Below are 25,537 nucleotides of genomic sequence, written 5' to 3' on the forward strand. Positions count from 1 at the left end.
CTCCTCTGCCTGTCCTTGCTTTGAGACCTGTGCCAAGACCCACCTAGGAGGAGCCGTGAACAAAACTCACGGGACTTGACTCACACAAGGGGGTTCTCTTTCTTAGAGTCTGACTCCTTAACCCAGAATGAAGAGAAGACTATTAGGGCAAGGCTGTCAAGCTTGCTGTTTGTCTATCAAGGCTCTTCTTCATTTAAAAGACCTTATGGTGACAAAATAGCATAACCTTGGTGTTTTATTTGAGGCACACTTTGCCATTAAAAGCGAACTACCGATTCAACAAATTCAATGAAACATTTCCCAAGCACCTAAAGCGATCCAGGTTGAAATAGAGTTGAAAGAGATAGAGAGTTGAATGAGTTCGAGTTGAATGAGATGTGAGAGAGGGATTGGCGTCTAGACAAATGCAGTGCTGCTTGAGCAGAGGAACCAGGGAGCAAGGCTGAGAAACAGGAGTGGGGCCTGGAAGAGAGTCATCAGCATGATCAAGGAGGCGTCAGAGCTGGCTCTGGAAGTGGAACAGAGACGTGTCAGGCAGCCAGGGCCAGGGGAAGGCCTCAAAGGCCAAGGAAAGCAGGTACGAAGATACCAAGATGGCCCGACTTGGTGACGTGATGGCATGCTTAGAAGTGGGAGCCTAGGGGATGAGGCCATTTAATAAAGAGTAGAAAATGGCCTTGGTATTGAGCTCGATCCCAGGTGACATGGTTCTAATTTCCCTGGAGTTAGCCAGTTGGGCAATATTTATTGACCAAGTACAACGTGCTCAGGGTTCTGTCTCAAGAATGGACGCACGAGCGGAAAAGGTTACACCGGTTCCCAGACCAGCTGTGGGCAGCACAGCAGAGGGGAAAGTGAGATGAGCTGCAAGGGAAGAGAGGCACCAGCTGTGGAAGAGAGCTGGGTGTCCGGATCAGACCAATGGGCAGTGGAGCGGGGGTGGCAGGGAGTGCCCAAGGCCTTTAAGGGGATAGTGTGTCTAGTGCAGTGGTAGGAAATGAAGAGGATGGAGAAGAAATAAAGACGGGCGTTGAGTGCCAGGGTGAAGAGTATGAACTCATTGCAGGCATTTGGGAATCAGTGGAGAGTTGTAGAAAGGGGCAACCCAGCCAAGTTTGCTTTAGAAAAGTGCCTCGAGGGGCACCTGGGTGGCTCAGTTGATTGGGGATCTGATTCTTGATTTCTGCTCCGGTCGTGATCTTGGGGCCGTGGGATCGAGCCCTGTGTTGGGCTCCGTGCTGAGTGCTAAGCGTGAAGCCTGCTTGGGATTCTCTCTCTCCCTCTCCCTCCGCCCCTACCCCCACCCCTGCTTGCGCACGCTCTCTCTCTCTAAAAAAAAAAAAATAATAATAAGATTTTAAAAAGAAGAAAAAATAAAAAAAGAAGAGTGCCTCGATGCCAGTGTTTATGGGTCTATGGATGGGAAAGGCTGGAGGCTGTTGATACAGTCTAGGGGAGACTCGACATGGCCCAGCGGGGGAGAGCAGAGCTGGTTTCAAGAAATACTGAGGAGTTAGGACGGGTGGCAGAAGCAGAGGGAGAGGAGGACTGGCATTTATCCTAGCATTTCCTGCTTGGGTAGCTGGCAGATGGGGATGACATCCAAAGAGATGGGGAATGTAGATTTGGGGTGAGGGAAATGGACATTTCGGTCTGGGGTGGCTGGGGGCCATCCTGAAGATGCAACAGTTGGTAGCTGGATAGGTGGGCCTGGAGGTGAGAATATTCTAGGCCAGAGGTGGATATGTGAGAGTTATTAACTGTGGAATTTTCCTGAATATCAGAATAATTTCAGAATAAATTATCCAGACTCAGGAATCACAACACTATAATCATATTTTTTGTATGAGTTCCAAATAAGAAAATATTTAAGCCCGAAAACACAATTGTGCCTATTCCTAGAATTGGATAACTGATGTATCTTGCAAATTGTTCATTGAACTGTGCTTCTGGCTTCTTGCCAGCCCTCAATGAGATTTTTATATTTCTTAATTATTCAATTACTACCCACAAGTAGGAGTTTGAAATCAAACCTAGGCTGCTCCGTAATAGAGTATTCTCTTGATTCATGAGTGCGGTAAAGGAAGATGTCCGTTTTGGGAATCCAGGGTGGGAGAACAGAGGAAGTGTAAGCTTCCCGTCCTGGCTCTGTCCTGGGTTCGAGTCCCGGCCTTGCCACCCACTAGCTGTGTGAGCTAGGGGAGCTCGCTTCTCTGAGGTCAGGTTTCTGGTCTGCACACCAGACACAGGGACAGTGCTCACACCTCCTGAGGCTGCGGTGAATATAGAGGAACGAGAACAGGTGAGGGAAGGTGCTCTGCCTTCTGTAAAGCCCGCTCCTTATGGTGGGCGTGTCCCTAATCACTTGTGTGCTTCAGGTCTCAGCAGCTCAAGCAGCCACTAGCCGCGAAGGAAGATCCTTCTGACAGCGAGCCGGCCAGTGCCTCCGACGCCAATGCCAACCCCGAAGCGCACCTGCCCTCCATCTGCCTCAAGCAGGTGTTCCCCAAGTACGCCAAGCAGTTCAACTACCTGCGCCTGGGGGACAGGATGGCCAATTTGTTTATCCGGTTCCTGGGAATCAAGGGGACAATGAAGCTGGGACCAACAGGCTTTCGGACTTTTATCAGGTCAGTGAGACCAGCCCCTCTGGCTTGGGATTCGGGCAGGGTGCAGGGCAGCCCCCCATCTGGCTGGTCCCATCTCCCCGGCCGCTCCTGGGAGGGCCTGTCTGTGCTGCTAGGTCAGTGCCCTGATGGGGTCGGGTTGCTCTGGCGGCTGGCACAGTCCATTCCTGTTTGCTGAGTGACTTAATGAATGTGACAGATGGGACAGCATTAAGCACAGTGCTGTGCTACCTTGAACTGAGCCCTTGAACCACATAGACAGTTGTCCCTTGGACTCAGACAGACCTCGTGTCTCTTAAGCTGGGCTGATGTTCTCCCAGCGGTACGTGGCTGCATGCTGAACATTTATGAAGCCACAGTAAAGAAACCAGGCACATCTGTCCCAAACGTCCATTTCAGGAGAGAAAAGTTAAATAATTCAGTTGATAAATAATTTAATGTATTTGTCCTAATATAAAAATAACATGGTCATATCATCGAGTACAATACAAAGTTTGCATGAATTTTAAACATACACCGTGAGATAAAGCGCGCGTGTTTCTGCCGCAGCCTACAAAATACCCCGTACATCTAGATCGTTCGTCCACTTGCCTCTGCTTGCCGGGGCACTTTGGGCGACACAGGAGTGAGTATCTGAGGCAGTACTTACTAGCTGTGTAGCCCGTGGGCAAGTCAGGGACCACCTCTGAGTCTCAGTGATCCCGTAAAATGGGGAGGAAGCCACCAGTACGCCAGGACAGAGTGTCACCCACCCCAAATGCCACCTATCTGCTGGCATTCGATGCCGCTGTTGTTTGTCTCATCATTGGTTGTAATATTTCTACCCTGCACCTCCAAGTCACATCCTTCATCGTTTTATTCACTAAAGCAAATAATCAGAAGCCTTGAATCGGAAACATTTTTGTCATATGCTTTTCTCCAAATGAATTGTATGACTTCTAACTCTGGCTCTCTGATGTTCCTGATGGGATGGAACACAGAAGAATCGGCAGGAATCCTCGTCATTTCGGGAAACCCGAGTTAGGACTTGCGCGGTGATTTGGAGAAGGGCTCTGCGTTCGCTTCGGGGCGAAAAGGAAAGCCCAATGGACAGAGCACAGGCTTTGGGTCCGGCTTCAGAGCCGCGTGCGTCATTTAACAGCTGTGTGGCTTTGGGCAAACCCCTCGCCTTCTCCAGGTCTTCGGGTCCCTCGTCTGTACCGTGGGACTAATCTCTCCTATCAGGTTATTATGAGCTTGGAATGTGCTAGTTCCTGAAGCGCCTGGCCCAGAGCGTAGCTGACAGGAGCTGTTTGTCAAGCGGGGGTTTTGTGACTATTATTTCCATTAAGCAGTGGGAATTCTCAAGAAAGTCAACAGACAGACACATGTTGTTACTTCCCTGAGAATACTACCCGATATCTTCTGACTTGTTTGGGGATTGCATTTGACTCACAGTGATAGATTCTCATCTGATTTAAAATCGTGAGATTAATTTTCCCTCATCTATAGGAAGTTTGGCAGTGGGGATTCTAGGGCTGGTTAATGACTCCACGATGTGATCACACCCTACTTTCTTTCTGTCTTCCTGTTCGTCCATCCTAAGCATGGACTTTTCAAGCTTCAGGGTACTCTTCCAGTCACAAGATAGCTGCTCAAAAGCCAGCCATCATGGTCGAGTTCCAGGCAGGACGAAGGAAGATGGGAGATGTCAGATGCTTCCTTCTAACTCCTAATAAAATTCTGCTGAAACATAAGAGACGGGGCGGGGGGAGGAGGGGAAGAAGATTTGGGGAAAAAAAACAATGTACCGTAAGAATCACAATCTCAGTTGCCTCCGGGCGAAGTAGGCCAGAAGCAGAGCCAGCAGGTGGAATCTGGAAGGATGGAGAAGGCCGGTCTTGGGCGGCCTGAGGAACACATGCCCTGGCTAAAGGAAAGGTTGTGCTGGGCGAGTATCACCAGAGCTTTTGATTTTTCAAGAGAAGGTAGAAAGGCTGATTTTTATGTAAAATCTCAATACATGTCTATCGATGTTGGCGATTCAGAAAATAATTTTTTTTTTTAAAGATTTTATTTATTTATGTGACAGAGAGACAGCCAGCGAGAGAGGGAACACAGCAGGGGGAGTGGGAGAGGAAGAAGCAGGCTCATAGCGGAGGAGCCTGATGTGGGACTCGATCCCAGAACGCCAGGATCACGCCCTGAGCCGAAGGCAGACGCTTTAACGACTGCGCTACCCAGGCGCCCCTCAGAAAATAATTTTTAAACACCGTGTGGGTTCATTCAAAGTGTGACTGCCCATAGAGACCACCAATGTGTGAGCGCTGGCGTGAGAGGCAAGGGGACATACAAGAGGACTGCTATGTTCATACTCGATCTAACAAAGGTTCTAGCAAAGGGGATTCCTAAAACGCCCTCAGACTGGAACTGGATGATGTCCGAAACATCGCTACAAATCTGTCTGTATGTGATAGGCTTTATGATTGTTTCCATCCTTTTTTTCTCTATAATTATAGATGTAAAACCAATTTTTGTGAGGTTCGAGACCCTTAGGTCCTGTAGCCATCATTCCCAATCTGCCGCCAGCACTGTCCGTGGGAGCGGTGGTGACCATGGCGACCGTGAGCAAGGAGAATAATGTCTTCAGGTGGGAGCCCCTCTCCCCTCCCTCCACACCCGCCCAGCCAACGTCCTGCGTAATTAAGGATGTGGGACGAAGTGGAGAAAATGTTGCACAACCGTTCGTAGATTTTTCCTCTTGAAATATACCGAGAGATCCCAACAGCGACTTAATGGTAAAAGATGATATTCTCTGCACTTAGATTTATCTAAGTATGTTCAGTCTTGCCAGCTAAATTTAACAGCAAGCATTTTCTCTTGCTAACAACCGTTCTCTCTCTCCTTTCCACTTCGGTTTAAATTCTGCTTCATTATGAATTAATAATATTTATGCCATATGTTAAATCGAGCCAAGTGCCCTTCTCTGGAGCACGGCGCAAGAGACGTATTTGCTGGCTAGATATATACTCCTCCCAGATCTCCCACGCAAACAGCTGAACTTGGCTTTCACCTGGACGACCCACTCTTTCTCTCCACGTTCCTTAAAGAGAACTGGAGGGAACAAAATAAACATCCGACCGAATTTATTTTCGGTGACCATCTCTCATAATGTGCTGCATAGATCAGCAGTTTTAGGAGTGAATTATGCTAATGCCAGTCTGGCCACATTCTATTTTTCTTTTCTACCAAGAAATGAGAAATAATGAACTGTCGTTCCCTTGTCTAGACTTAACTCATGGAACCAGCTTTTCGTGTCGTTTCCTCAGGAGGCACATAATAGTAGCACATATTACCATGAATTAAGCGCCTCTTTTCTCTCTCTCCCTCTCTCTCTTTTTATGTCATAATAATTCCTGGGGCGTGGAGACTTCTCTTTCTCTGAGAAATAGAAATTATCTGATTCTTCAATTTGACAGCTTTCTTTGAGGGAAATGCAGTGTTGCTAGTTTCCTTCCATCGGATTACTAATCTGGGGGGCATTCTATGTAATTCACTAAGAACACATTCTGCAAATGTCTCCTCCATCAGAATCAGACATCGGTTTGCACGTGCTGCATTTTCCATTTCTACAGCCTGCAGATTAAACCGTTTGCCAAAACTGGGTCCATTTCGAGGGAACGGAGGCAGCCCCTCTGCACCTGGAGTGTTTGCTTCCTGCTTCATGCGAGGCCAGTCTGCTTGGAGAGCCCTGCTCGGGCCCTTTGTGCTTTCTGATCCTGCTCTCCTTTTAAATTAGAGAATGGTTTTTCTCTTTTTTCCCTTTTTTCCCCCTTCCACTCCCTTTTCTCATAGGGAGATATTAATATGTTTCATAATGGGTAGCTGTGGGGGGTTTTATGCTCTGAGAGGCAACATGGTGTGTTAGAATGTTCTGGAAGAGAAGTGTAAAGGGCCTCCTCTCCCCCTCTGTCATTAACTCCTCTGTGACTTTGAAAATCCCCCTGTTCTGTGATGCTCTCTTTCCAGCAATACTGTGAGATCCTATGCTGGGATATCAGTAGCCTTTAAAAATATATATGTTATAAACCAGAGTTGTCGTTTCCCCCTCCTATTTAGTGTTGGAGTTTTCTTTTATTATTATTAACAAATATTGATCATTTGTTAGCTTTCACCTTATAGAAAACGATCTAGGAGAAATAAGCTTCTTTTCTTTCACAGAGAAGGATGAACATAAAAGAAATTCTATAAATAGGATTTTATAGAGTGGAAAAAGTTGGTTTCTAAATTTCCCATGAGATGTCAGTAGTTATTGAGAGGAAATGGGGATGATAATTTCAGATCTTTCTATACTTGGGCTCCTAATGAACTTGAATGATTTGTGATTATCTCCCATCCTATGTGCTCAACTTCCTTTGATTCTGGGGAAAAAACAAAGAATAAAAAACATTTCTTCAAGATGATTCTACATCACGGAGGAAGGCTGGGAGCCGTCACTTGTTACTTCCTCGTATGTGCCAGGCACTGAGTTAGTCCTTAAAATAGCTTTGAATGGTGAGTAGCCTTATCTTCATTGTTCAAATAAGGAAAGAGCCTCAGTGGCTTGTTCAAGGTTACATAGCAAAGTCAAGATTCAAACTCATGCGCATTTGACTCAGAGCTCTTTTTTTCCCATACACCTTTCCAGCCTATCCTTTCTGAAGTATTGTCCTGGCTTTTCATGTTACCATCTATCTTGGACTTCTCTTCCACTGAGGAATTTATCCCTCCACTCCTTAGTCATTTGAGGAATTTCGTCCCAAGGCATAAGGGGAAATGGTTCAAATGATTAAGAGCTACCAAGACTTCACGTTTTTACCCCAGACTCTGAGATCCTTTCCACCCTCTGAGAGTGGCATCCAAAATGGATTCAGCCCTGCATCACTCAGTAGGCTCAGAATACCACCGACACACAGTGGGCACAGAATACCTTCTGTATTGAGTGGATGGATAGATGCAAAATTCATTCTAAAGTCTTTTTTTAAAAGATTTTATTTATTTATTCATAAGAGACAGAGAGAGAGAGTGAGAGAGGCAGAGGCAGAGGGAGAAGCAGGCTCCCCGAGGAGCAGGGAGCCCCATGCAGGCCTCGATCCCAGGACCGCGGGATCATGACCTGAGCCGAAGGCAGACGCTTAACCAACTGAACCACCCAGGCACCCCAATTCATTCTAAAGTCTTGACCCCCCAAACAAGGAGGCACTCCCTGTTTGGGTCCATTGAGAATGTTTGGTGAGCATAGGGAGAAACTTAGGAGACTCTGTCCCCAAGGACCCTGGTCGTCTTCCCCCAGCCTTATATCCCAAAGCTTCCCAACAAGACCCCTCTAGAGGCTCTGGCCTTACTGGGCCCCACCTGAGACTATGCCTTGAGTCCTGGGTTCTTCCTGCGGCCCTGGGCTGGGTCATCTCTCGACTTCTCCCCAAAGCTCCTTAGCCCACTACCCTCTCCTCCAGGGTAAGACTGGATGTGAATCCCAGCTGTGTGATCTTGGGCAAGTCATGTCCCTTCTCTTGAGTCTCAGCTTACCTGTCATTGAAATGGGACTAAGAATACTTTCATCACAGGGTGGTCATAAACATCCAGAGAACCAATGGACCGGAAAGGACCTGGCCTACAGATGGGTGTCCAAGAAATACCTACAGAATCAAAATTCTTTTAAAGCGTTTCCGGTCTCCTGCAGCTAGCACAGACACCCCCCCCCCCCCGCCTTGCCCTGTCTGGGCACCAGGGGTAGCAACCAACTGTGTGTGCAGGCATTTCTAGGGAGGACGAGTTACCCTGGCAAAGGGATCAACGGAGAATTCTCTTTGGTAAATTACGGCTCCTTTGAAACGTTTGACACTTCTATTTTCTACCTGTCAGGAAAAAATAACTATATACCAGTGGTCAGTTTGGTTTCCCTTTTTATACTCCATTAACCCACAGAGCAAGCCGGGCAGAGCTCCTGTCCTGTGGGGGAGCAGGTAGTCCAGAGGACACTGATATGATAATTAGGGGAACGCTCTGGCCCTTCCTAATGAAGCTTTGAAAAGGAGCAGTGCAGGTTGTCGGAACACCTTGGGAGAAGCTGGGGAATCGTCTCCAGCGGAACCCAATAGAGAGAGCCATCTTGATGACAGCCCACGTGAAAAGCTCTACGTCCATTGACATGTTGTTACCGGGGCTCACTAACTGTGTGCTGATGTGTTTGAAGTCCACCGCTGCCGGTGACTTGTGATTGAAATACGGAGCAGGAGCTCAGGAGGGAGCAGGATGTGAATTGATGGCCTGAGAAATACTGGTGGGGAAGAAAGGAAGGAAGAGGGAGGGAGGGAGCGAGCAGGTGTGCTGGCATATGAGGAACACCAGTCTCGTCTGGGCACCGAGCCGGGCACACTCGCAGCCACCACCGTCAGGGGTGTGCATGGGTTTGGAGAGGAGCTTCGGGGTGCCCGAATCCTGCTCGCCAGTCCACCCCTCTCCTGTCGAGTTCCTAAGGGAGCTATTCACACAAGGACTGATGACAAAGGGGAAATCAAAGAACCACTTTATCGTTAGCTGGGGCAGTGGACGAGGACACGTTTGGAGAGCGGAAAGCAGCATTGAATGCAGTTCAGCCACACAGACAGCGGGCCCAGGGTCTAGCTTCAGGATTCCCAGGGCAGCTCCAGCCTGTGTTGGGACTCGCTTCCCAGCATGACCCTGCTCAGAAAGGGAGTGCATCTGGACAAGCCAAGGGCTACCTTTAGTCTGGACAGAGAGCCCGGGCTCTTGTACCCAGACAGTTTGACCGGCGAGCGCCACTTCTCCAGAATGGACAGGGCCACTTGCTGAAAGGTCAGCCCCAAGCAGCCTCTGAAGATGCACATTCTAGCTCTGGAAGAGGAAATGGGAAAGGGGGGAGAGATCAGGAGGAGAACCAACAACTGTGGGCCATCCGGGAGCCAGGCACCATGCTGGGTCCTTGGCACGGGCTGCCTCAGCGCATCCTCACCCCCGCCATGTGGGCGGATATCCCTCTCTTCTTTTTAGGTATCAGCAAATAAAGGCACTGAAGGTTTAAGTTAAATGCTCATAGTCACACAGCTAGAGAAAGCCGCAGAGCCAGCATTTCAATCCTGGTCTGTCTGATGCCCAAATCACGTTCTTTTCAGTGTGCCAGACTGCCTCCCCGCATCTCCAGACCAAAAAAAAAAAAAAAAAAAAAAAACACACACAACAAAAAAAACAAACAAAACGAAACAAAACCAAGAAGGGCGGAGGAAGATTGTAAACACGCCTCTCTGTAGCTCGAACTGGGAGCTGATGTGGGACTGAAAACCTGGTTGTCTTGGCCTCCCTGCACTGGAGGAAATAAACTAGGGGAACCTCTGAGACTCTGAGGCCAGCCCATCCCCACTCCTGCCATTTCCAGATGACTCCCCAAAGTCAGGAATGAGCGTGGAGGGGCCCCTGCGAAATCTCCCGGTGTGTGTGTGGGGCAGATGTAGATGGGAGAAGTGCAGGAACCCCAAGGCCCTGTCTGTAGGCTTGGGCCAGGGACTCATCTGGTGAGCATTCTTCTGGACAGCAGCGATGTCTTCCGTCTGAACCCGACACATGGCTGTTTTCATTGGGTCCCCTCAGTGTGCCATTGGCAGCCGACGGACATGGGCAAGAGCAGAACACCCAGGTCCAGCTTTTCTTTTTCCTCCTAGAGACTAATGGATGTGGCATAGTGTGTAGTTTTGAAATGTGGAATTCCCATTTTCCCCTCGGAGTGGGCAGGGACCTCCACTGGCAGGTGTTAGAACAGGCCAAACACAGCGACTGTTCCGTAAGGGAGGAGCCGCGGCAGGGAAGGGGAGATGATTCACCAGGGCCATCAGCTTCAATTCAAGATGGGCCATCCCCAAGTCCTTGCTCTTTCTAGCCCTTTCACGTTGACCATATGACAGAAACCCACATGATCTAAACTTTACATCTTCAGCCTTCTCTCCCATGACCCCTGCCCTGTGCCCTTCACTAGTTCCAGCTGTGGGAAGGGAGGGCCTTCCAGGCAGGGGACCCAGTGTGGGCAAAGGCATGGAGGCAAACCGGAAGAGGACTCCCTCCCTCCATCTAGCAGTGACATGTCCTCTTCCGTCTTTGGCAGGAACTGTAAACTCAGCAGCGGCGGCCTGTCCATGGCGGCCGTGGACATCCTCTATATTGATATCACAAGGAGGTGGAATTCCATGACCCTGGACCAGCGGGACTCGGGTAAGTACCTGATGACTGGCCTCCACCATGTGTAGTGGGAGTCCAGAGGGGTGGGTGGTACCCCTTTGGTTCCTTCTTGTTCAGGGTCAAGGTTGGGGAAAGAGGAGGTTATCCTGCCAGCTCTAGGCATTGCTGGAGGGATTGAGCTGCATTCGACTCCAGGGGCACTATCTTGAATTCTGCGACCAAGGCTGCGCCCACCCAAATTCGAATTCCACCATCAGAACCTCTTGTTTGTGCTTAAGGCTTTGAGTATACTCACTCAATCGTTCACGTGTTCATCTCTCAGCGCACATGTACCAGCGTGTGCTGGGCCAGGGCCTGCATAGATGGGAGCGAGTAGCACTTGGCTCTCACTCGCTGTAGAGCAGGGAGGCAGAGGAGAGCCCAGCGCTGGCATGCTGTGCCATGTTCTGGGGTTGGCGGGAGTTGCCAAGGGGTTATCGGGAGCCCGGTGGAGGAGCTCTTGTCATGGGAGGCCCAAGGAAGACTTCTTGGAGAAGGGTAAGTGGGATAAGCCAGTGAACAGAGCAGTAGGGACCCCTCTGGCAGGTGCGTCTGACCGAGACTCGGGCACACGTGGGAGGCTCCGATAACCCGAAGAAGCTTGGAGGGGCTGGAGCAGGAAGGGAAAGAAGGGTCAGAGATAGGGTTGCAAGAGCTATTGAGGCCTTGAACGCCGCACACAAGAGTTTGCTGTTGATTCTCTAGATTCCGGGGCGGGGGGGGGAGGTGGTGGTGAAGGATTTGGTTAGAAGGATCCACTTTGGGGTGAATGTGTTTCTGATCTTCCTCACACAGTGTGTTTTTCCAAAAAGGCATAATCACCATACCTGACATTTGCATAGCTCGTCATAAAATTCCACCGTGCTTCCATGCGTAATCCTTCATTAAATGTCCCTGGGAACCAGTGCACTGGGTACCAGCATTTGAATTTCACAGACGGTAAACTGTAGCTCGGGTAACGGGGCACCCAGGCTTCCCTCCCCTGGGCTGCCTCCCTGCGGAAGGGACACTGGGCGGAGGGGGCGCCTCAGGGAACAGCTTTCTCCTGTGATTCGGTGGGGAGGACAAGAAATCAGGTTGGGAGATCCAGATTACAATCGACTATGCCATTTTCTATCCCTCTGAGCTTGAAAAGCCATTCTGCCTCCTGTATTCACTTTCTCTTGCGTAAACGGGGCCAACCGCACCTGCTCACCAGGGGCGCCCTGGGGTCTCGGTGTCCGCGGATGGGAAACTGGAGCCCTTGCTGGCACGACGAAGCGGCTCATCTTATCAGTGGGCGCACTTGGGGAGAATCCTGGGGGTGGGTCTGTGCGAGCGCGGGGTGCTCCCTGCCACATCCTGCCTGGCACCCCTGGGCTACAGCTCTCGACCGCAGAGATCGTCACCTTTTCACAACGACGCCACCGGCTGCCGGTGGTCGCGCGAGCCGTACGTGTAAGGCTGCCGGGCGCTTCGCGTGCGCAGCCCCAGCTGGAATTCTGGAAGGAGGTAGAATCACCTCCATTCCAGAAAGGAGGCTGAGGCTCGGCCTCAGAGACAGTGGGCGCGGCTGCCCCACCGCGCTGCCGCGGTTTCCCTCATGGGCGGCTTGATCCTCCTAGTTGGTCCTGGAGTCGGACGGCCGCCCGGCTCCCTACCGCTCTCCGTTCTTGAATTCGAAAGCAAAACTCAGGGAATACCAGCGCGCCCTGGCACTGAATCAACAAGGTGAGCTCGGCGCGGCTCTGTGGGTGGAGCGCCCTCCCAGCCTTCCCTGGCAACCAGGAGAGGCTTGACACGAGCGGCTTCAGACTCGGGCAGATTAATTCTCTTCTCGAGGACGGAAAGCGCTCACGTGACAGCTGAGCAGCCCGCTTTCTGCTGACGCCTTCAGAAAGTGGAGAAGTGTTTGCTCTGTGAGCCGAACGCAGGGAGTCATGGCAGGATCCCGTGGGGGGGCCAGAGGAGGGGGTGGGGGTGGCTGCGGAATTATTAAATATTGAAATTGATCAGGAGTAGCAGCAGGAAGCTATTTATCATGTTTTATTGCTTCAAACTAGCATTACCATCTGGCCCATTGTTAATTCTGAATAGCTTTTCATGTTTTGTTTGCCTCTTAAATTGCTCTCTGTGAGCGGAATCCACAGGGGCTGTCCACGGCACAGGCTCGGCTGAGGTTTTCTGGGGTCTGCCAGGATCTCTCCGTTCTGCTGACCAAGCTAAAGAGATGAGAATAATGCTTATATTTAGCACCTACTGACAAGCGAATCCCGGCCTGGGATCTCCCAGGCCTGTTGCCACGCCTTGGTAATGGTCGTTAGCAGTGACTGTGATTTTGACCTTCCCTCCCTTGTGTAAATCTCAAGCCAGACCTTCAAGGTGGGTAGCTGTATCCCATTTTACAGAAGAGCATCCTGAGGTTGTAAGAGCAACTGACTTGTCTAAAATCCCACAGCCAGTGAGTAGCAGAGCCCACATTTGAAGTCAAGCCTCCTGCCTCCTGGCCCAGGACACTGTCCCCCATCCAAGGACCCCCAAGCAGTGGTGTTCATTTGAGTGACTGGGGAGGGGCAGGGCTCGTGAGGCAGGGAAAGGCCAACTTACAGAGCGCAGGGCCTCTGGGAAGATGGAACTGGAGCGGGAGGGAGGTTAGTTGCCGGCGCGAGCTCCTGTCTCCCCTGACGTCATCCTCAGAGCTTTAACTCCTGTTTCCATGACTCCTGAAAGGAAATCATAGACTCGGGGGCAGGGGGTACAGATAGTGGGGGCTGGGCATTACGGCCAGTGATGAGAACCCTGTGTGTGTCTGTGGTCTCAGGGGCCACTGCTGTCTGGCAGCTAGCAAAGCCGGGGCCCAGTTCTTGCTTCCTGAGAAGGCTGGTCTGACACCCCTGATTCTCAAGGAGAAGGAGCTTTTTAAGTCAGCCACACCCTTAGGAGCATTCAGGAAACTCCCGAATAGCACAGGACGACATTTGTGGTTGACTGGTGTTCTTCCTTTGGGCAAGTGTCAGCAGAAAGACCAAAGAGTCCTCCTTCCCTCCCTCCGTGGGGCGGGCCGAGCGAAGGGTTCTCCTGCCCCCAGTTCCAGCTAAGTCCTGGCCAGAGGTGTGGAAGCCAGGTCAGAGCGGGCAGCTTTACCTGTCCCGGAGCTGCCGTGGGGCTGACAAGAAAGCAGTCAGAAGAGTGGTAGAACTGGGCTGTCATTCTCAAAGGGCACTCATTCACCTAACAGGTAATGAACATGTTAACAGGTATTGGGCTGATGGGAATATAAATTATGTACAGATCCTACTCTCGAGAAAAAAAGTAATAGAGACCATTAGCTGAACATTTACTATGTGACAGAAATACAAAATGCTTGTGAATTATCCCATTTACTTCTCACATAGCCCTGTGAGATAAGTTTTTCTCCCATTTGACAGATGAGAAGCCAGAGGCTTCAAGACATGAATTTAAACAAGGGTGTCAAGTACGTCAGTGGGGACCCTGGGATTTGAACCAAAAGCAGTCTGCATTCAGAGCCTGTTGCCTTTTCATTATTCCCAATGTCTCCAGCCACACAAATGAAAAGGACACACAGTTGGCCATTGTCATAGGGTATGGCCAGAGCCCCAGTCAGGGAAACAACAAAGAAGGGGTGCTGTGAGGGTAAGAAAAAGAACATCTCCAAAACACTTAGCATGGTGTGCAACCCAGGAAAGGCACTCTGTATGAGTTCTGTACCCCTGAAGGCTAGCACAGGGCCCAGAGCATGCAACACCGTCTTGCTCAGTGCCCAGTGAATGTCTGATCAGCAGACAAATAGCAATAAAAAAATGCCCTGCATCCCCAAAATAGGGTGTTCCGAGTGTGAGAGCCATGGCTTAGAGTAGAGGTGGTCTCACCGACGGTCTCCCTTCCCTCTCCTTAACATCTGGATAAGAGCATCACCCCACACCCAGCAGCAGCTGTGTCCAACTGCTCGGCAAGGTCCCCTTTCTGGAAGCCAGCCCAGACCTCCCTTCTGCCCTCGTGAGACTTCAGCACCCACCGAAGGGGTTAACCTGATTCCTGATGTCTGAGACCTTAATGAACCTTTATGTAACCTGCATGGGGAGACCCTACTATTGAAATGGAAGAAGAAAAATGGTGGTTAGAAAGATTAGTGAGGAAAAACAATCAAAACTAGTATTTAAAAAAAAAAGAATGTACATCATGAAATCTAAATCTCAGACCATCCTTTTAAGTAGCTGCGTTTTCGATTTTTTTTTTTTTCTGGAGCTCGAGTTCACAGAATTGGATTAATCATAATCCTGGGTTCATGAGAACCTTCCGTCCCAGCCCATGCATAACGTGCTTTTATTTAGTCAGCTTTTTAAATTAGTAATTTTTAATAATGTAATAAGCATCCACGACTCACCATCCAAAACAAAAGCTAAGACTTGACGATAACCCACACCCAACACGTGGCTCTCCCCCAACACCAGCCCATTCCCTGCCTCTTTCCACCCACAGAACCCCGATCTGGGTCCTGTGCTCATCAGTCCCCAGATGTCTTGCTGCTTGCTCTCTGTTAGAATGTCAGCGACTACTTAGGAGCTTGATGGAATTTAGTAAAATGCAATTTGACACTCCCCGGCCGGTGTAATCGGCATTAAAACAAATAAATAAAGATTTCAATTTGCGATCCTAGAATTTCTAGCAGAACAGAAATCTAACTGAGGGTCTTCTCAGCAAAACTGAGGTCTGGTAGCCCTGTCGTTGCCCAGAATCAAATGAAGGAACGAATTTGTCCGTGAAGACGCAGTCATTTCATGTAAATTGCACTCACGAGCGCCTCCTTATCATTGAGACTTCGTGCTCAACTCTTCCCAGAGTGGAATTTCACTTCTCTGTGCTAGAGACGAGGACAGCATCAAGATTAGGCAATAAAAGGTAGTATTACTGCGTCATCTGTGCGAAGCAAGCATTTTGCTGGCAAATGGAACATTTGAGCCCAGCACCTGGACATCTTGTCCGTCTAACACACAGCCGACATCTGGAGTCCCTCCCAGTAATCAATGGAAACATGATTGCAAAGCAAGAAAACATGGATTGAAGAGTCTCTCCCGCCCCCCTTCTCCAACCATTCAAGCACACGCACGCACACACACCTTGCTTGCAGAGGGAAATCCAGGAGTGGCATCGTTGAATGTCTGATTCATCGTGCATTTCTTCTGCTGCCTGAAGAATACCTGAGCTACGTGCCCCCCCTTCCTGCGGCTGCCTTAGTATGACTGGCACTATAACCAAAGCCACAGGCTCTGGAATCCAATAAACCTGGCCTCGAATCTGAATCTGGGCTCCAGAACTTGCTATCGGTGTCACCTCTGCAGGTTACATAACTCCCTCGGAGCCTGCTGGTCATCCTCTGCAGAGTGGAGATAATGATGGAGCCCGCCTCATAAAAACAGTGCCCTGGACAAAGCGAGACAGAGCACACGAAGTGCTCAGAGCAGGTGCTGTGGTAGGCACGGCTCAGGAAGGGGCTGCCGCTGCTGCGATCGCGTGCTTCCCCCCACCTGCTCATGCCCCGCGCTCCGTACGTGCTGGGACCAGGCAGAAATGCCTGCCTGCCTGGTCTGTGACTATAAACAGCCTGGTGCCTGCCTGCCCCCGCCTCCCATTTCCTCGCCCCTTCATCCTTCCCCACACTGCAGCGTGGTGCGGCTGGGAAGAGGGGGCACAGGGTGGGTGCTGTGAGCCTGGGGAGAGCTGGAGTCCTTTAGCCGGTCTCCCTCCACACCTGCTGTGGTCTCTGAAGACTGGCTCTGGCCATTCCTTCACATGCCTGCTCTCACACGGGGTGGGGGGGTGATCGCTGCCTGGGCCGGCTGTGGTGGCCCCCACCCTCCCTCTGCATCACATCTCCAGGCAGAGCCCACCGTCAGCTGGGCGTTGGTCTAAGACTCCAGGACTGGGGTAGAGCATCTGCGTGAGGGAGGGCCTTGCAGACCGGACCCCTCCTAAGCAGCCACCCCTCCCCTCACTAGCCCCCTATTCACTCACACCAGCCAGGGTAGCCGCCCCCTTGGAGGTCCTCCACGAGGCCCCTTGCCTCTGCTGGAAACCCCTCCCCTCGCACACTACTGCCCAGGCCATCTGCTCAGGGAGACCCTCGAGCTGAGCCCCCTCCCCATCAGCTCCAGCGCGTGCAGCCCCTCTCCTTAACAACATCGATCGCAGCCAATTAAACGCTGCGGAGTGAGAGTGGCGTCTGCCCCGTAAGCTAGACTAACCTCCTGCAGCCGAGCGCTGGCCCAGCACATAGTAGCTGCTGTGCAAACGTGTCAGAGGAGCTAGGATCAGACCCTGACGCTCAGTGGCGCCTGTGGGTGTCTGAGTCTTATGACTGTCTCTCACCAAATTTCCTCAGTCGACTTATGCAAATCATCTGCCTCCTGTACTTTCATCAGCTGGAATGAGCCCCAACTAGAATGTATTTGGTTAACGATGTACTGAAATATTTAAAAGTATTTTTGCTTGGAATGTTTAGCGAAGCCTCGCTTATACATATACATGGACGGCCTCTCCCTCTGAGATATGGGGGGGGGGCGCCGGTAACTAGGCAGGTTTCATGCAGCGCCTCTTGCGACGTGTCTGGCAGAAGCGACATTCTTCAGCCTTGAAATTATCTCGAAGTCAGATGGGCCTCTCTGGATGTGTGCCCTACACGCTTACAAAATAGTCAGCATCAGAGTTATCCTTAATAGAAGCAAGTGAGCCGACAGAAACGCACAGACACTTGAGGGCCTGGCACCTCGTGGGCTGCGTGTTCTGGAATCACTTCTCCCCTTCGCGAGGGCCGCCGGGAGCACCCGGGTCCCGGGCACCTGTTCATCATCCTCTCCATTGTCACCTCCAGGGTGACACCTCCAGGTGTCCATTGAGCTGGTCTGCCCCCCGCACCCGCAAAAGACACAAAAAGGGTAGAGCGGAATGATATTTATGCAGCCCCGCACCCTGCTTGTACCTGTGGCTCACCACTCCGGGTCTTGCAGAAACAGCCGTGAGGGATGGAGGTTGTCGGGAAAGCGGGCGCCGCCAACCCACATGGGCTGTGGTCCAATCCCTGCACCGCCTCCCCCCCAGCTGGCAGCCCTTTAGAGGGGGCACTTCTGCTCGGGGCGCCTCAGATTCCTTTAAAACGGAGCTGATGCCATCCACCTTGGGTTGTTGTGAGGATTTAGTGAGGAAGTACATGCCTGGTTCAAACGGAGCCCTTGGATTGGTTGGCTGGTTTGAAGCACTGCCGTTGTTCCTGACGTTTGTGGGCGCTCTACAGATTGCAAAGCACTCTCCCAGTCTGCTCATTCATGGGACACTTACACTCCTGGTGAGCTGGGTCTTAGTCCCATGAACCCATTCTCGGAGGAGGAAACCAAGGCTTGGGTGAAGAGGGATTCGGGGGGCAGAGCAGGAACCCTGTCCTAAGCCTCAGCCTTGTGCTGCCTGGGACGTGACAACAGTCACAACCACGTGAAGATGAAAGGACCCTGCCAATCCCCAAATGTCCCCAGGCCCCAGACCCTGGTTCAGTGACCCAGGCATCTCCAAGGGTTGGGCAGAGCTGTGTTTGGTCCCCGGTCTTGGCTCAGGGAGATGTTGGCCATGACAGACACATCTAGGGGGCTCCTCCCCCAGGCACCCCCCCATCTGCTCCCTCTCCTGCCAGGGAGTCCTAGAAATGTTCCCATGCACTTTACTGTCACAAATATGGCACGGAAGCTCCCCACAGCCCTGCCGCTTAGAGTTGAGGAAATGAGGACGAGCCGGGTTAGGGCCCACCTCCAATGGTGCCCAGCTAGTATGAAAATTTAGAGACAAATTGAGCAGATAGTACCAAGAATTCCCATCGGTCCCCCCACATTGTCCACTATAATATCTTGTCTGACTGTATAGTTGTTAGTGAATAAATATGAATACATTATTAAAGTCCATAGTTTACATTAAAATTGATGCTGTGTTGTGCATTCTGTGTGTTTTGACAAGTGCATAATGTCATTTCCCCAACATTATAGGACCACACAGAATCTTCTCACTGCCTTAAAAATCCCCAGGGCCCCATCTATGCATCCTCTCTCACCCTGAACCCCTGGCAACCTTTTTACTGTCTCCATAGCTTTGCCTTTTCCTGAATGTCACATGGTTGGAATTGAACCGTGGCTGCCTGTCTGAAAAGGGGGTTGCATAGAATATCATTCTGCTTTTCCTTTTTTGTGTCTTTTGGGGGTGAGGGGGGCAGATCAGCTCAATGGACAGAGATCCTGTTACCTTCACCCTGGAGGTGACAATGGAGAGGACGATGAACAGGTACCAGGGACACAGAGGGGCTCCTGGCAGCCCTCACGAAGAGGAGAAGTGATTCCAGAACATAGTTAGCAGTATGCATTTAAGGGTCTTTGTGTCTTTTTGTGACTTGATCATTCAGTTCTTTATATTTCTGAGTAGTAATCCACTGAATGGATATACCACAGCTTGTCAATCCATTCACCCATTGAAGAATATCTTGGTTACTTCCAAATTTTGGCAATTTTGAATTAAACTGTTATAAACATTTGTGTGCAGGCTTTGTGTGGACATAAGTTTTCAACACAATTGGGCAAATACCTAGGAAAGTGATTGCTCAATCATATAGTAAGACCATGTTTAGCTTTGTAAGAAACTGCCAAACTGTCTTTTAAAGTGGTTGTACCCTTTCACGTTTCCACCAGCAATGAATGAGACTTCCTGTTGCTCCATGGGCTTGTTCGCATTTAGTATTGTCAGGTTTTGGATTTAGCCATTGTAATAGGAGGGTAGTGGTGTTTCATTGTTTTCATTTGCATTTCCCTAAAGACATAAGATGTTGAGTATCTTTCCATTTGCTTATTTGCTGTCTGTATATCTTCTTTGGTGAGATGTCCGTTCAGATCTCTTGCCTGTATTTTAACCGACTGAGCCACCCAGCATCCCAGATTTTTTGCCTATATTTTAATTGGGCCATTGGGTTGCTTTCTTCCTTATTATTGAGTTTTAAAAGTTCTTTGCATACTTTGGATACAAATCCTTCATCAAATATGTCTTTTGGAAGGGTTTTCTCCCAGCATGTGGCTTATCTTTTCATTTTCATAATAGTGTCTTTCACAGACCAGTTCCTAATTTTATTAAAGCTTAACATCATTTTTTTGCTTTCATGGATCTTGCTCTTAGTGTTGTATCTCAAAATGCATAACCAAATCCAAGGCCCCCTAGATTTTCCCCTATGCTATCTTCTAGAAGTTTTATAGTTTTACATTTAGGTCTATGATTTATTTTGAGTTAATTTTTGTGAAAGGTATAAAGTTTGTGTCTAGATTTGGGAAGGGGTGTATGGATGTCCAATTGTTCCAGCACCATTTGTTGAAATGACTAGTTTTTTTTCCATTGAATGGCCATTGCTCCTTTCTCAAAGATTAGTTGATTACATTTGTATGAGTTTATTTCTGGACTCTCTAATCTGTTCCATTGATCTATTTGTGTGTTCTTTTCCTAATACCATGTTGTTTTTATGGTTTTTTAAGAAGATTTTATTTATTTGAGAAAGAGAGCAAGCATGAGCAGGGGAGAGGGGGAGAGGGAGAGGGAGCGGGAGAAGCAGACTCCCTGCTGAGCAGGGAGCCTGACTCGGAACTTGATCCCAGGACCCTGAGATCATGACCCGAGCTGAAATAAAAAGTTGGATACTTAACTGAATGAGCCACCCAGGTGCCCCCTCATATAAATTTTAGATTCACTCTGATATCCACAAAATAACTTGCTGGGATTTTAATTTGGAATGTGTTGACTTTATATACCTTTCCTCTCTTGTCTTACTGTATTAACCAAGACTCCCAGTACAATGCTGAAAAGGAGTGGTAAGAGGGGACATCCTTCCTTGTTCTCAATCTTACGGGGAAAGCATCTAATTTCTCCCCACCAAGTATGATGTTAGCTCTGGGGTTTTTTAAATAGATATTCTTTATCAAGTGAACAAAATTTGTTTAGAGTTTTTTTTCTTTGATCATGAATGGGTATTTGATTTTGTCTAATGTTTTTCCTGCATCTATCAATATGATCATGTGATTTTTCTTCTTTAGCTTATTGATATAACAGATTACATTAACTGATGATTGAGTACTGACGCAGCCTTGCATACCTGGAATAAATCCCAAGGGTAATGGCGTGTAATTCTTTTTATACATTATTAAATTCCATTGCTAAAATTTGTTGAGGATTTTTGCATCCATGTTTTGTGAGAACTATTGGTCTGTAGTATTCCTTTCAAATAATGCCATTATCTGTTATTAGGGTAATGCTGGTCTCATAAAATGAGTTAGGACATGTTCCTTCTGCTTTTATATTTTGGAAGAGATTGTAGAGAATTGGTATAATTTCTTTCTTAAATATTTGGTAGAAGTCACCAGTGAAACCATCAGGGCCTACTGCTTTCTTTTTTGAAAGGTTATTAATTATTGATTCAATTTCTTTAATAGAAGTAATGCTATTTAGATCATCTGTTTCTCTTTGTGTGAGTTATGGTAAATTGTGTCTCTCAAGGAATTGGTCCACTTCATCTAAGTTACCAAGTTTGTAGGCAGAGAGTTATTAATAATATTCCTTTATTATCCTTTTTTTTTTTCTTAGAGAGGGAGGGAGAGAGAGAGAGACAGGGAGAATTTTAAGCAGGTTCCATACCCAGTGCAGTGCATGCAGAGCCCGACACAGGGCTCAATCTCACAACCCCAAGATCATGACCTGAGCTGAAATCAAACATCGGACAGATGCCTAACTGACTGAGCCAGATGGGTGCCCCTCCTTTATTATCCTTTTAATGTCCATAGGATCCGTAGTGATTACCCCTCTTTCATTTCTGTTATTAGTAATTGTTAATTATCAATTAGTAGTCTAGTAATGTACTCCTTTTTTCTTGGTTAGCCAGGCTAGAGGTTTATCAATTTCATTGATCTTTTCACAGAACTAAATTTTGGTTTAATTGATTTTCTCTTTTAATTTCCTGTTTTAATTTCATTGATTTGTGCTCTAATTCTTATTATTCCTTCTCTTCTGCTTACTTTGGGTTTAATTTGTTCTTCTTTTTCTGGTATCCTAAGGTGGAAGCTTAGATGATTGATGCTAGGTCTTTCATCTTCTCTAATATATGCATTCAACACTATAAATTTCCCTCTAAATACTGCTTTCACTGCATCTACAGAATTCAGTAAGTTCTATTTTCATTTTCATTTAGTTCAAAAAATTTTTTAAATTTCTCTTGATACTTCCTTTTTGGCCCGTATGTTATTTATGCATGTGCTATTTTATCTCCAAATATTTGGGGACTTTCCAGCTATCTTTCTGTTACTAATCTCCAGTTTAATGCCATTGTGGTCTGAGAGCATACTTTGCATGATTTCTATTCTTTTATATTTGTCAAGGTGTTTTATAGCCCAGAATGTAGTCTATTTTGGTGAATGTTCCATGTGAACTGAAAAGGATGTGTATTCTACTCTCGTAAGATGAAGTATTTTTTATACGTCAATTAGATCCAGTTGATTGATGGTGCTGTTCAATCCAACTATATCCTTACCAATTTTCTGCCTGCTAAATCTGTCAATTACTGAGAGAGGGGTGTTAAAATCTCCAACTTAATGGTAGATTTGTCTGTTTTCCCTTGCAATTCTATCTGTTTTACCTCACATATTTTGACACTCTTGTTTTCAGCTACATACATTTTTTTTAAAGATTTTATTTATTTATTTGACAGAGATAGAGACAGCCAGCAGCCAGCGAGAGAGGGAACACAAGCAGGGGGAGTGGGAGAGAAAGAAGCAGGCTCATAGTGGAGGAGCCTGACGTGGGGCTCGATCCTGCAACGCCGGGATCACGCCCTGAGCCGAAGGCAGACGCTTAACCGCTGTGCCACCCAGGCGCCCCTCAGCTACATACATTTTAAGGATCGTTATGATTTCTTGAAGAATTGACCCTTTTATCATCATGTAATGCTCACCTTTATCCCTGATCATTTTCTTTGTTCTGTAGCCTACTTCATCTGAAATTAATTTACCTACTCTAACTTTCTTTGGTTAGTGACATATCTTTCTCTATCCCTTCACTTTTTATCTATGTCTTTATGTTCAAAGGGGGTTTCTTGTAAACAGCATAGAGTTGGGTTTTGTTTTTTATCTACTCTAACCATCTCTGTCTTTCAATCGACATATTTAAACCATTCACATTTAAAACAATTATTGGTACAAATTCTTCTTTTTATGTTTGGTAGAATTCACCAGTGAAGCCATCTGGCCATAGAGTTTTGTTTGCTGGGAGGATTTCGATGACTGGTTCAATCTCCTTACTAGTACTCAGTCTGCTCAGAAATTCTATTTCATCATGATTTATCCCTGGTAGATTGTATGTTTCAAGAAGCATATCCATTTCTTCTATGTCATCCAAAGACACTGTTCCTGGACGTTCTCCTTTTTTTCATTCTTTCTCTTTGCATTTTAGTTTGTGATGTTTCAATTGACGTGTCTTCAGGCTCACTGATTCTTTCCTTGTTTATGTCTGGTCTACAGATGGGTCCATTGGGGGCATTCTTCATTTCTGTCATGATGAGTTTTTTTATTTCTAACATTTTTTAAAAAATTCTTTCTTAGGGGCGCCTGGGTGGCACAGTCGTTGGGCGTCTGCCTTTGGCTCAGGGCGTGATCCGGGCGTTGTGGGATCAAGCCCCACATCAGGCTCCTCCGCTGAGAGCCTGCTTCTTCCTCTCCCACTCCCCCTGCTTGTGTTCCCTCTCTCGCTGGCTGTCTCTATCTCTGTTAAATAAATGAATAAAATCTTAAAAAAAAATTCTTTCTTAGAGTTTCCATCTCTCTCCTTACATAACCCATCTGTTCTAGAGTGTTGTCTACTTCCTCCATTAGAGCCCTTAACATGTTAATCATCATTATTTTTAATTCTCCATTGCATAATTCTAACATTGTGTCATAGCTGGGTCACCTTGTGATGTTTGCTCTGTCTCTACAGACACAATTTTTTCTTGTCTTTAGCAGGTCTCGTAATTTTTTGGTGAAAGCCTGGCGTGGTAGATCAGGTAGCAGGAACTGAGGTAATCAGGCTTTCAGTGTGAAGCTTTATACTAACCCAACTAGGAGCTGGGCTCTATTTAATGTTTGCTGTTGCTGTAGGTGCCAGAGGCTTCAGTTTCCTTGGTTTTACTTTCTTCCCCTGTGGTCCTTGGGCTTTCTTCAAAACTCCTTCTTGAACAGAGTCTTTGTCTTGGAGCTGTCAGTTGTTATCCACTGTTGTTATATTGGAGCCCTTTTGATGTGGTGCTGAGGTGCTGGGGAGAGATTAGCGTCTGCTAATCTTGTGATGAAATCTCAATTTCCTAGTGGGCTTGAGTCCCTGGACTGTGACATTCGGAAGTGTTTCTTAGGCCTTTTTTCTACCCTTATGTGAGAGAGGAAGGCCAAAAGGGCTGGAGTTGTCTAATTGCCCTTTCCTTAGGTCAGATAAGCCTCTGGTAAAATAGTCTCCTTGGAGGGCAGTCTTGTGTTACGGAGAACACTCAGAGCATGTCTCAAAGTGTTGCCTACACACACCCTGTGCCTGAAGCATGCAGGACTTTTCTCCAGTCACCACCTTGAGAACCCAGTGGGGCTCTGGGGGTAAAACCCAGAGAAGTGTGGAGGACCCCTAAGACAAGGCCCCATACTCAGCCTCCAGCAATCCCTCAGTCGCTAATGAAGCATTCTTCCCAGTTCTTGGCTCCAGGAGCCACTGCTCCTGGTAAGCTGAGCTTGGCTATGATTTTCTGTTTTCACATGTCTGTCCAGTTTTCAGGATGGCATTTTGCCCTGTGACTTCAGTTCTTTGATGGATGTAAGGAAAGATATTGGTTTCAGTTTGCTCATCTTTTTTCTTGTTATGAGGATGGGAGTGATGACTTCCAAGCTCTTTACATGTCAGTGCTGAAGCTGGAAGTCCTCTATATGCCTTTTACACTTTTCACATCAATCTGAAGAGTTTATCTTTCTACTCCAGGATACGGAGAAGAGACTTGAAGCTCAGAGAGGTTAAGTAATGTGCCCAGGGTCACCCAGCTAATGGGTGGCAGAGCCAAAATTCTTTGTCTTCTAATTCTAATGGTCTTTGAGAAACTACCAATCCCAAGCATTCCAGAAATGTTTACTCTATAGGCCTTTTCAGAGATTTTCCATGGAATTCTTGGTGAAATCTGGGCTCGGTCATTTAACCTGAGAGTGAAATGAGAGTCTCATGATCCACCTGACCAGTGTCTGCCTCTAGCCAAGAAAATGGCCACATTAGCCAAGTTAGAGCCTTATCCAGTCCGGAGTCCACCATCTCTCACATGGAGCCAACTTCAGTACTCACTGGTAGCATCCTCCAATGTGTGTTTACTGCCACAGGATCACAGTGTTTAAAACTAGAAACACCTGAGAGATCACCTATTCCAACGCCTTTGCCTTAGAGGTGAGACCCTGAATCCTAGAGACTCTGAGACCCTGGTAAGTTAATGGGAGAACCACCTGCCGTCCTTTGGCTTTCTACCTCACTACCTTACTCTTTTTCCTTGATCTTTCTAGGAATTAAGTCACACATTTATTTTTGAGATAGCCAATACACAGCATGTGATGAAA

At 47.9% G+C, this 25,537-nt stretch overlaps 1 protein-coding gene across 3 annotated transcripts in view; it reads left to right on the top strand.

The window, feature by feature from the left end:
* TTLL11 (tubulin tyrosine ligase like 11) overlaps positions 1 to 25,537 on the top strand; it is a 228,776-nt gene that overhangs the window by 179,615 nt on the left and 23,624 nt on the right. For all 3 annotated transcript variants that reach the window (XM_045791020.2, XM_087869397.1, XM_045791021.2), the window contains 2 exons: positions 2,379 to 2,630; positions 10,762 to 10,868. In XM_045791020.2, coding sequence (XP_045646976.2) covers positions 2,379 to 2,630; positions 10,762 to 10,868 — 359 coding nt within the window. The remainder of the gene's footprint in view (positions 1 to 2,378; positions 2,631 to 10,761; positions 10,869 to 25,537) is intronic.

Source organism: Ursus americanus, chromosome 18, assembly GCF_024610735.1.
Source record: "Ursus americanus isolate L20-20 chromosome 18, mUrsAme1.1.p, whole genome shotgun sequence".
NCBI lineage: Eukaryota > Metazoa > Chordata > Mammalia > Carnivora > Ursidae > Ursus > Ursus americanus.